The sequence below is a fragment of the Rhinopithecus bieti genome, unplaced genomic scaffold, assembly GCF_001698545.2.
Source record: "Rhinopithecus bieti isolate Rb0 unplaced genomic scaffold, ASM169854v2 scaffold_42532, whole genome shotgun sequence".
Taxonomy (NCBI): Eukaryota; Metazoa; Chordata; class Mammalia; order Primates; family Cercopithecidae; genus Rhinopithecus; species Rhinopithecus bieti.
The window spans coordinates 1,586,564-1,598,303 of NW_016818301.1; the positions used below are offsets into that span (position 1 = coordinate 1,586,564).

The 11,740-nt window shown below is 52.1% G+C and overlaps 1 protein-coding gene across 4 annotated transcripts; it reads left to right on the top strand.

Annotated features, from left to right (window-relative positions):
- The first annotated feature begins 444 nt into the window (after window positions 1-444).
- On the top strand, window positions 445-9,847 carry PRKAG3 (protein kinase AMP-activated non-catalytic subunit gamma 3). 4 transcript variants are annotated; one of them, XM_017856920.1, is made up of 15 exons: window positions 479-522; window positions 868-907; window positions 1,160-1,200; window positions 1,335-1,490; window positions 1,859-2,262; window positions 3,636-3,717; window positions 4,175-4,233; window positions 4,359-4,404; window positions 4,609-4,663; window positions 4,862-4,988; window positions 5,141-5,306; window positions 7,659-7,696; window positions 7,866-8,012; window positions 8,358-8,590; window positions 9,160-9,847. In XM_017856920.1, the coding sequence occupies exons 4-14, from the start codon at window positions 1,337-1,339 to the stop codon at window positions 8,472-8,474; spliced, it is 1,395 nt and encodes a 464-aa protein (XP_017712409.1). In that variant the 5' UTR covers window positions 479-522; window positions 868-907; window positions 1,160-1,200; window positions 1,335-1,336; the 3' UTR covers window positions 8,475-8,590; window positions 9,160-9,847. The 4 variants fall into 4 exon arrangements, with proteins under 4 accessions (XP_017712407.1, XP_017712410.1, XP_017712408.1 ...); XM_017856918.1 differs by lacking the exon at window positions 1,160-1,200 and having other exon boundaries at window positions 445-522; window positions 1,317-1,490; XM_017856921.1 differs by lacking the exon at window positions 1,160-1,200 and having other exon boundaries at window positions 445-522; window positions 1,317-1,490; window positions 2,003-2,262.
- The last annotated feature ends 1,893 nt before the right edge of the window (window positions 9,848-11,740 follow it).

Consider the following 11,740-nt stretch of genomic DNA (forward strand, 5'->3'; position numbering starts at 1 on the left):
TCTAGACTCTGAGCTGGCTGCAACTTGCCCTTTCTAATTCCAGCACCACCATCTACTGAAATTAGAACAAGGAAGACAGTTACACTGACCTGCCTCCATGTTCCCTGCTTTGGTGCCTGATAATGATGAGGGAGGCCCTTGGAATAGGGGCTCAGAACTCTGAGAGCCCAACTCTGCCCAGCGCCCATGCTCCCACATGCTCCAAGCCACCTTCCCCCGTACAGGGTTCCTCTAGCTTGTCCTCAATGACCCAGAAGGCAGCTGAGGACCAAGCACCCAGATTATCAGGTGCGCCCCTTCCTTCCCAGCAGCCCCCAGCCTTCGGGGCTGGAGCAGCTGAGCAAGTAGGGGCCCCTCCCTCTCGTTGCCTGACACCCAATCAGAGAGAAACTGATCCTGGCAGGGCAGGGTGCCCGGGGCCGGGCCCAGAATAGTGCGGCCCAGCCACAGTGTCGCGCACTTGCTCTCCGTTGGTCAGGGGCTGGCCACATGGAGCCAGAGCTGGAACACGCACTGCACAGGGTATGGGGGTCCCAGGGGAGCTGGAGCCGGGGCAGCTGAGGCCAGAAGACTGAGAGCACGTGCTGTGAATGTGTGTCTGTGCGTGTGTGTCTTTTGGTGTGTGTTTGGTCTGGATTTTCTCGTGATTATGGGCATGTGCGTGTCTGGGCATATGTATTGTGAGTGTGTGTGGTTCTGTGTGCTTGGGAGCGTTTGGATGTGTGTCTTTCTGTGTGTGTTTGTGTATGGCCGTGTGACTGAGCATGTGTATTGGTGTGCATGGGTATGTGGGCGTGTGTGCAGGGAGAAGGCGTCTGGGAATATAAGGCACTTTCCCCACTCCTTCAGAAAGTCTTCTCCCCACAGACCCCTTCCTGGAGCAGCCTTGGGGGTTCTGAGCATCAAGGTAAGGAGACTGCCCCCTCCCTGGGGCCTAGCCTCTTCCCCCACTTCCTTGTCCCCACTTTTCTGGGGCCACATTCCCTCCCAGCCTGGCTTTTATCTTCCTCCTTTTGGTCCTCCTTCCTTATTCTTCTTCCTCCTTTCCCCAGGTGTGTTTCCCTCACCTCCTCCTTCCTCGTTTCAGAAGTGACTTTCCCACTTGCTGTGTGATTTGCGGCAAATTGCTTAACCTCTCTGAATTTCTGGTCCCCACTAGCAAAACAGGGATGATAATAATGACTGCCTTATAAGGCTGCTGTAAGTTTTAAATGAGAAATATGTTCAAAAAAAGCCCATTGGAAGGTTGCAAATCCTAAAGATTATGAATAACATTTGAATTGATTTTTCTGTATTACTCCCTATTAATCAAACAGGCCCCATTCCCCTTCCAGAGATGAGCTTCCTAGAGCAAGAAGACAGCAGCTCATGGCCATCACCAGCTGTGACCAGCAGCTCAGAAAGAATCCGCAGGAAACGGAGGGCCAAGTCCTCGAGATGGACAAGGCAGGAGGCAGTGAAGGAAGGGGAGCCACCGGGTCAGGGGCAAGGTGAGGCCAAGGCCAGTTCTGGGGAGATGGGAGCCAGAGCAGTGGGAAGTCCCAGAAGAGCCTGGATCTGGGCTCTGCCTCGGCTCCTTCCATAAAACACAGAGTTGGACTCAACCCTCATCTTGTGGCCTCAGTCTCCCTACGTGGTAGAGAACAACTGCACTGCAGTGCCGGGGGCCAACATGGCCAACTCAGAAAGATGGGACAGAGCCACTATCTGGGGTGACTCTCAGGTCAGCCTCTCACCTGCAAAATAGGGCCACAGCATCCAGGCTTCCAAAGGCTGCTGTGAGATGAACGGCGACAGCAGATGAGAACGTGCTTTGGAAGATGGAGTTACTGTCCTCTTCCTCTCCTCCCCCAAACAGGTCCCTGGTCCAGGCCAGCTGCTGAGTCCACCGGGCTGGAGGCCACATTCCCTAAGGCCGCACCCTTGGCTCAAGCTGATCCTGCCAGAGTAGGCACTCCACCAACAGGGTGGGACTGCCTCCCCTCTGACTGTATAGCCTCAGCTACAGGCTCCAGCACAGATGAAGTGGAGCTGGCCACGGAGTTCCCAGCCACAGAGGCCTGGCAGTATGAGCTAGAAGGCCTGGTTGAAGAGAGGCCTGCCCCATGCCCGTCCCCACAAGCCCTGTTTCCCAAGCTGGGCTGGGATGACGAACTGCAGAAACCTGGCGCCCAGATCTACATGCGCTTCATGCAGGAGCACACCTGCTATGATGCCATGGCAACTAGCTCCAAGCTGGTCATCTTCGACACCACGCTGGAGGTGAGGCCATGGTTCTGCCCAACCTGCACTTGCTCTCCATCCACATGGTGTTGCAGCTACCACTCCCACCCTGCAGGATGCCCTGCCAAGCCAGGTGCCCCTGCAAGCCCCCTGAAAGGACTCCTTCTTAGCACTATGGAGGCCACTTCGGGGAGGGAGAGCTTCTACTCTCTGTGAGCACACGTAATTGTCATCGCAGCTCTGCCACTTAGTATCTGTAGGACTTTGAGTTACTTTACCTTTCTTGTCTCTAAAATGGGGATCAAAATGCCTGCTGCACCCTGCATAGTTCAGAGGATTCTTGGACTACCCAGTATAAAGCATGAGCAAAGTATGTGTAAGACATTGCAGAGGCCAGGCACAGTGGCTCACGTCTGTAATCCCATCAATTTGGGAGGTCAAGGTGGGCAAATCACAAGGTTAGGAGTTCGAGACCAGTCTGGCCAACATGGTGAAACCCCATCTCTACTAAAAAAAAAAATACAAAAAAATTAGCCGGGCGTGGTTGCAGGTGCCCATAATCCCAGCTACTCAGGAGGCTGAGGCAAGAGAATCGCTTGAACCTGGGAGGTGGAGGTTGCAAGTGAGCCGAGATTGTGCCACCGCACTCCAGCCTGGGTGACAGTGAGAGACGCCATTTAAAAAAAAAAGACATTTCAGAGTCACTTAGAACAAAGAATAGGGGACTCTTGGCAACAGAAAAAATAGTGAGCTCTGGCACCTTCTCTTCCATTAGGCTAAGCTATAAACATCTATAATCTTATTCTTATCATTGTTGTGCCGTGCAGCCTTTCCCAAAACATGGTGTATGTATTGTCCATAGCATATGTTTTGATTCTAGTGGTTCATGAACAAATATGCCTATTTCAGTAGCTTTGTGTTTGTTTTAGGGTGTGTTAAAAAATATAACCAGATGTGCAGATAGTACTGTTTAGGACAAGGCACAAAATGAGTCAATAAAATATTTATCTATAAAACAGTATGTTGATATGCAAATGTTATGGAAATAACTATGCCTCCGGTACTTAGGCTATCAAAAACTAGACTGTGTCTGTACACACATGCCCTCCAAATGGAAACATGAAGTTAGAATTTTTCACTCCCTGGTGTGCCAGGTGAGGGGCTCAGTGTCTCAGGCCACTGCCTTATCTATGTACCACATGTCTGCAGCAACGATCATGTCTAGCGTGTACTGTGACATGAGAAAGACAGGCCAGCTGGTGTAGAGGAGGGTCCAGGAGAAGGCCCCATGGAAGAACCCTGGGTGAGACAGGGAGGGGACAGCAGGCAGATGGGAGGTGCCCACCGAGGGGCAGAGAGGAGGGTGAGGGTCTCTCAGGACCCACCCTTGACTCTTCTCCCTGGCCCCTCAGATCAAGAAGGCCTTCTTTGCTCTGGTGGCCAACGGTGTGCGGGCAGCCCCTCTGTGGGACAGCAAGAAGCAGAGCTTTGTGGGTGAGGAGAGGCTGGGGAGGTGAAGGGAGATGGAGAAGGGGAGGTGGGGACCTCGTACGGTTGTTCTGGGACCAATCTCTGATATACCACAAGCTTGGCTTCAGGCCAAGCCCAGCCAGGGACCAGGGTGGGGGAAAGTCCATCCCGAGTCTGCGTGGCCAGCTGGGAGACCCTGGGGCTCAATTTCTCCATCTGTGGAGCCGCTGTGATCAGCTGACACCTTCCAGCTCTGCTACTGCATGGCCCCATGCCGTAGGTGCTAGGGAGCAAATGCGGGGAGGCAGGAGAGAAAGAGCCCCACTTCTCAGGCCTGTGGGGCTGTCCCACTGTCCTCTTCCCACAGTCCCCACTGTGTCTCAGTGCAAGGAAACTGGCAGGGTGGGGAGGGGATCTGATCCTCAACCTGCTTCCCACCCAAAGGCCCCGAGCTGACCTCCTCCCCGCCCCTCCCCTGCAGGGATGCTGACCATCACTGACTTCATCCTGGTGCTGCATCGCTACTACAGGTCCCCCCTGGTGAGGAGTGGGCTGGGAATCTTATAAGCACCCAGAGGGGTGGGTGCGGAGGGAAGTCCTCCTAGAGCCTGGTGCCCTAGAAGTCCATGTCTGTCTGACTTCTGGAGTCCTGTTGATATCTTTAGGTCCAGATCTATGAGATTGAACAACATAAGATTGAGACCTGGAGGGGTGAGTGGGTAGAGGAACCCGGAAAGGGGCTGTTGGTGAGGGTGAACCGGGGCCTAAGGTGGAGGATGGGCAGGGAGGATGTCCTGGAGCTAACAGGGGAGGGACAATAGGATCCCCGGGTGCCTGAAGGAAGGGAAGCTGCCTGGGACTGCAAGGCGAGGCAGGTGACCGACTCCCCTGGCCTGACTCTGGCTCTTTCTGCAGAGATCTACCTGCAAGGCTGCTTCAAGCCTCTGGTCTCCATCTCTCCTAATGACAGGTGGGTGTCCCCGCTCATTCATTTGCGCCTCCTCCCACAGTCCCCTTCCCCAGTCCCACTCAGCTCTGAACTCACCTCTTCATCCTAGGCGACACACGGACAAGGGAGCCTTGGTGCTCTGCCCTCCTTTTTAGGGGGCTGGGATGGAGGGTTTCTCTCCCCAGGCTGCCTCGAGGTTCACTGCTCCCATCTCTACAGCCTGTTTGAAGCTGTCTACACCCTCATCAAGAACCGGATCCATCGCCTGCCTGTTCTGGACCCGGTGTCAGGCAACGTACTCCACATCCTCACGCACAAACGCCTGCTCAAGTTCCTGCACATCTTTGTGAGCCTGGGCCCAGGTGGGAGGAAGGGGGAGACCTGGGCAGGTGATCAGAGGGCCTGAGGAGTCTTCAGCCTAGGAATCGCGGGGAGGAGCTGGGAGCCCTCTTGAAGCTGCTGGATCCCTGATCTCCACCGGGTCCCCTTCCTAACCAGGGTTCCCTGCTGCCCCGGCCCTCCTTCCTCTACCGCACTATCCAAGATTTGGGCATCGGCACATTCCGAGACTTGGCTGTGGTGCTGGAGACAGCACCCATCCTGACTGCACTGGACATCTTTGTGGATCGGCGTGTGTCTGCACTGCCTGTGGTCAACGAATGTGGTACCCACCACAGGATGAGAGGCTTGGGCTGAGCTGGGGCCTGGGAGAACCTGGTGGGGGAGAATATAGGAAGGACAGGGGTTCCCATGCCATCCCTGTGGGGAGTATAGGATGGACTGCTGATTAGAAGTCTCCATCTGCTCTGAGACTTGGGCTCGTTGCTTAGCCTCTCTGTGCCTCAGTTTCCTCCTTTGTGAAATGGGATTCTTCACAACACTCATCTTTCTGACTTCACAGGAGGATTTAAAAGGTTATATGCACGAAAATGAGCATAGTGAGAGGAAGCAGCAGATTTTAGTTTTAGTTCATCTTAAAATGGAGCCAGGCACGTGGTGCACGGCTGTAATGCCAGCACTTTGAAAGAGGTCAGAACGAGAAGGTCGCTTGAGGCCAGAAGTTTGAGTTTACATACAGTGACACTTCAGGCTGGGCAGCAGAGCAAGACCCTGTCTCTAAAATAATAATAACGAAATAATAAAATTTAAAAAGTAAAATGTGCCATGGTTGCCTCGGGCCCCTAGCCAGACCTCAGTTTCCTACACTGAAAAAGAGCTAGAGGAACAAGATTATTTCTTTGGTTGAATGATGGCTATGAAATCTTCCAAAGCTAAAATTACCACAATTAAGATAGATATCAAGAAGTCTTTTCAATTTATTTTTGATTATAAAAAACTTCAAACGTACAAAAATGGTACAAAGAAATTGCATAATGAACCACCTATATCCATTGCCTAGATTAACTACTGTTACTGTATTGCCATAAACAGTTCATCTCTTCTCTGAAGTAATTCAAAGTAAAATACAGACATTATGTCATCTCACCCCTAAACATTTTAGTCTGCACCTCTTAAAACAAGTGTATTTTTGGCCAGGGGCGGTGGCTCACGCCTGTAATCCCAGCACTTTGGGAGGCCAAGGTGGGCGGATCACGAGGTCAAGAGATCAAGAGTATCCTGGCCAATATGGTGAAACTCTGTCTCTACTAAAACTACAAAAAAAATTAGCTGGGCGTGGTGGCGCACACCTCTAGACCCAGCTACTTGTGAGGCTGAGGCAGGAGAATCGCTTGAACCTGGGAAGCAGAGGTTGCAGTGAGCCAAGATCACGCCACTGCACTCCAGCCTGTTGACAGAGTGAGACTCCAAAAAAAAAAAAAAAAGTGCATTTTATACCACCAAACAAAACCATGAATAATTCATATTATTGTCTGGTATCCAATCTTTACTCTCACTTCTCCATTTCCTCAAGAACTTTGGGCTTTTTTGTTGTTGTTTTGAGACAGAGTCTCGCTTTGTCACTCAGGCTGGAGTGCAGTGGCACCATCTCGGCTCACTGCAACCTCTGCCTCCCGGGATCAAGCGATTCTTGTGCCTCAGCCTCCTGAGTAGCTGCGATTACAGGCAACCCCCACCACGCCCAGCTAATTTTTTTGGGGGGTGGGTATTTTTAGTAGAGATGAGGTTTCACCATATAGGCCAGGCCGGTCTCCAACTCCTGACCTCAAGTGATCCACCTGTCTTGGCCTCCCAAAGTGCTGGGATTACAGGCATGAGCCACTACGACTGGCCAAGAATTTTTTTTTTTTTTTTTTTTGAGGCAGAGTCTTGCTCTGTCACCTGGGCTAGAGTACAATGGTGCGATCTTGGCTCACTACATCTTCCACCTCCCGGATTCAAGCAATTCTCCTGCCTCAGCTTCCCAAATAGCTGGGTTTACAGGTGCATGCCACCACACCTGGCTAATTTTTTGTATCTTTAGTAGAGATGGGGTTTCACTATGTTGGCCAGGCTGGTCTTGAACTCCTGACCTTGTGATCCGCCCACCTCGGCCTCCCAAGGGAATGTATTTTTTATGGTTGATGTGTTCAAAACAGGACCCAACTGAAGTCCATGGTTTACATTCGTGTCTTTTGTTCCTTAAATCTCTTTAAATCTAGAAAAACCCCATTCCCCCTAAATTGTTATGACATGGGTGAGTTGAAAAGCCTGGGTCAGTTGTCCTATAGGATACCCCACATCCAGATTTGTCTGTTTGCTTTCTAGAGCTGGCCTTTACTTTGTTCTCTAGTCCTGTGTTTCCTGTAAACTGGAATTATATCTAAAGACTTGAAGAGATTTGGGCAATAAATTCCAGGCTAGACTATTTCGTAGGCGATGCCGTGTTACTCACACTCCATTTCCTCAGGATGTTCGATGTCAGGTTGTCTCACTCTGGGACACTAAGTTTGATCCTTGGGTTCTGATAGTGGCACCCTGATGCAAATAGCCCTAGGCCCTCTACACAGCACCCCGGTTCTGATCGGAGCCTCTTCCCTATCTTTCTCTCCCTGCCCCCACCCGCCACTCTCTGCAGGTCAGGTCGTGGGACTCTATTCCCGCTTTGATGTGATCGTAAGTATCCCTGGAAAGGCGGGATGCTGTAGGGAGACTAAGGGTGTGGGAATGGGGGGGGGCGTCTGTCAACCAGGGGAACCTTGACAAGTATGCAGGGGTTGACATCTGTGGGGTAGGAGCCCAGGCAAGGGGGTGACTAGGAGCCATGCTTCTCTCTCTGCCCCAGCACCTGGCTGCCCAGCAAACCTACAACCACCTGGACATGAGTGTGGGAGAAGCTCTGAGGCAGAGGACACTATGTCTGGAGGGAGTCCTTTCCTGCCAACCCCATGAGAGCTTGGGGGAAGTGATCGACAGGATTGCTCAGGAGCAGGTACCCTGTGCCCTCCATTCATGCCCGCAACACATATAGCCCAGTCCTTCTCATGCACGGCTCCAGCCATCCCTGAACATCGGGGCACCTGACCTATCCTTCCATTTCATGACCAACTCCTGGTGCCCACACTGGCCTGCACTTTGTCCTGCCCATGGGCCCCTTATGCCAGGGGTCACTGCCAGCTGATCGCCCAAGGCCGATCACAGCCATCCCTAACTGGCTCCTAGGAGACACTCTCTCCCCAGGTGATGGTGGGTTTTTTCTCCTGATTCTTGGCACCAACCTCAGTAGCTGCTGTAGCCCCATGGCTCTGCCCCCTCACTGAACACTGCAAACCCACAGGTACACCGGCTGGTGCTAGTGGACGAGACCCAGCATCTCTTGGGCGTGGTCTCCCTCTCCGACATCCTTCAGGCACTGGTGCTCAGCCCTGCTGGCATCGATGCCCTCGGGGCCTGAGAAGATCCGAGTCCTCAATCCCAATCCTCTTCCACACCTGGAAGACAATGAAGGGAGCCAGAGAACTCAGCCTTCATCTTCCCCCACCCCCATTTGCTGGTTCAGCTATGATTCAGGTAGGCTCTGCCCTGGGCCATGACACCAGCCTCTTAGTCTTCCTGATTTCCTGGATCTCAGATTGGGACACTCTGAGGATGGGAGTGGCCAAGCTCAAAGCTGAGCAGCCCTGTGAAAACTACAAGTGTAAGGACTTGCACGTCCCCACTTTGTCCCATTTTCAGCTGAGGTCATGGAGACTCTCCTAGGAGGGAGGGACAGAGCCCCGGCTAAAGGCTAAGACAGCGATGTGACTTCAGACACTCTGGGAAGATTTCCTTGTTCCCTCACAATTCAATTCCCACCTGCTAGAAATTCCATTAGAAGGAAGCAAGCTATATAAACCTTTGTTGGATGGAATTTCCATCCCCAGTAAGAACTAAAGCTTGAAGGAAGGAGCTTCTACCTATATGCTCATCTCAGGAAATGTGACATGATCTCAGACTCTTTCCTGGTCACATGTTTGCTAGGGGCTTGCAGAGGATGGGCACAGATTCCGTCTACTCGCCATGGCTGGCAAGAGCCCCCTGTTGGAAAGGCAGCTGCCCCTCCTATGTGGTCACCATCTTCCCTTTTCTTTTCCTCACAGGCTTCTTCAGCCCTCCCAGATTGCCCTTGCCCTGCCTGTGTTCCCAGAAGCCCTCGGACATGCCCAGTGCACCATGGGATGATGAAATTAAGGAGAACAGCTGAGTCAAGTCTGGAGGTCCCTGAACCAGAGGCACTAGGATTACCCCAGGGCCATCTGTGCTCCATGCCCACTCATCCCCTTGCCACCTAACTGGGTCAGACGGCCCCAGTGGGTTTAGTCAGGGCTTCTGGATTCCTCGATTTCTGGGCTACCTATGGCTCCAGCCTTCAGCTCCTGGGAGTCCCAGCTGTTGCTCCCAGCAGCGTCGCCACTGCCCTCCTACTCTCCAGGCTTTGTCATTTCAGGGCTGCTGAAATGCTGCTTTTCAGGGGCCACCATGGAGCAGCTGTTATTTATAGAACTGCCTGTTGGAGGTGGGGGTCCTCCCTCCATTCTTGTCCAGAAAACTCCTTAGCTCTTGCAGTGAGCAGTGTTCTGTGTCCCCAGAGATGGATGGCCTTGTATATGGACCCCTATGAATGAGCAATTGAAAAAAACACAACAAAAGGAACAATCCACGAACTTAGATTTTATAGGTTTCACTCAAAGTGCTGCAGTCTTTGACCTGAACTTGTGGCAAGAGCCTTGTGCTTTCTGAATTCAAAGACAAAAAGGAAATTTGACAAATATCGCAAGTGGCATTTCTTTTGCATGTAGTGCTATTTTACTGAAATTTCTTTCTTCTCTTTTCTTTACAAAATTGTAAAGAAAATATTAATTCATTGCTTATATAGTAGGTACAACTCAGCCTACAAACTCTAAACTGCAAGAAGCATAACTTTATTTTTCTAACACAGAATGTAATTTCTATTGGGAACCCTGTTTCACCAGGTTTTAGAAATTAATCTCAGTCAATTCAGAGTCTCCCCCTGACCTTTTCCTGGGGTTAAGCTCGGTGGGGTGGGAGGGTGGCTTTAAGTTATGTAAGACTCTGTTCCTCAGCCATCATCATCTGTCCATTTCAGTACCTGCTTGGACATCCCCGTCCCCATCTGGTCATCAGTTGGTCGTGCATGGTCTGCCAGGGGCTCCTTCACGTCCACAAAGCCTCTTTGGGGGCCTGTGGCTTGGAGCATGTGGAACATTCTAGCTCCTGTCCCTGCACACCCTCTGGCTTCAGGAAGCTCAGTAATTCTGTTCCAGGCCAACTGCTAAGACACAGAGCCCAGTCACCTGTTCCGCTCTGTGGCTTGCTGTTTTCCCAGGTTCTTCCCAGGAAGCATGTGGGTTCTTCTACCCAGTGCTTGCCTACCCTTATCACCTCCAAACCTATATGGTGTATTTGTCATGCTTTCCCCCTCTTTAGCCACAACCTCCTTCTCAGGGTCCTTTTCTCAAGGATTCCAGAAATGTCAACAGTCGCCTTGCTCCCCAAGCCCTGCCAACCTATGGAATCTTGACCGGTCGGGGAGAGAAGGGGCTTTTATTCTGTAACCCATCATATATTCTTCCAAACACACTGTAAGTGTCCCGAGTTCTTGCCATCCACCTTCAGAATCAAGCTTTTGAAATTCCGAAGCTAAGGCTCGCTTCTGCTATGTCACCTTCCCTGTGGCAACGGGTGGACTGTCCAGAGGAGGGGGAGGTTACTGTCCCTAAAACATGACTCCTTCCCCTTACCTCACAGAGCGAGAAGGCAGAGGCTTTGTACTGAATTGGTTGGACCATAAATGAAGATGTTCTGTCACTATACATTTTGCCAAAACCTGAGCGTCAGTGCTGGCTCTGCTGTGGTCCCACCCGGGAAGGTCCAGGGTCTTGGGCTCAAGGGAGAGGATTGGAGTTCAGTCATGGTTGGGTATGGGCCCAGAGGATCTCTCCAGTGACCGTGCCCCTGGGGAGCCTGGGGCTCTGGGATCTTGTAACAGGTCGGTCCTTTGAGGCTGTGCCTCTGGGTGGCTCTGCTCTGTGCATGAGAAGGATCTTCAGCTGTGCTAGGACAAGCAACTGAGAAAGGCACTCTTTGCCCCTCCTGCTCCCCTTGCCATCATGGGAGCAGATCTCTCTACCTGTCTGGAGTCACCATCCTAAAGACCCGGCAGTTCTTCCCTTTCGGACCTTCTGTAAGGGCACATGCCACCCTCCCTGCCTCAGACCCCTCCTCTGGTCACAGTCCAGCCCTTGCAGCCATCATGGCTGCTAGAAAACAGTTACGGAGTTGCCACCGGGACTGCGGCTGCTTCTTCCACTCCAGCTCAGAATCAAAGACGCGCCCTGTGTGCAGCCCGCCGTGCCGCCCACTCTGTTCCCGCATGTGAACTTGGGGCGGGGCTGGTTTTCCAGGCATTGCTGCCTCCGTGCCCCCAGCCCCTCCTCAGACCTCTGCGGGCCTCTCTGGGTTTCTGTAGCTTCCTTCGCTTTCCCATCTCTCTTCTCACAACCCCTTCAGTAGCTCTCTGCCCTGGATGTGCATCTGGATCAGCAAAGAAGCCTTACAAAATGCAGATTCCAGGGCTCCATTCCTAGGGGCACTAATTTCCTCATTTGAGGGCGGGAATTGAGCAACTGTATTTATTTTCTATAAACGCTAGAGACTTAT

Excerpts from the sequence above, each read along its gene's own strand:
- PRKAG3 (XM_017856918.1), top strand. The coding sequence starts at position 490 with ATGGAGCCAGAGCTGGAACACGCACTGCACAGG. Across the intron at positions 4,989-5,140 it reads TCAAGTTCCTGCACATCTTT|GGTTCCCTGCTGCCCCGGCC; the intron begins GTGAGCCTGGGC and ends CTTCCTAACCAG. Across the intron at positions 7,697-7,865 it reads ATTCCCGCTTTGATGTGATC|CACCTGGCTGCCCAGCAAAC; the intron begins GTAAGTATCCCT and ends TCTCTGCCCCAG.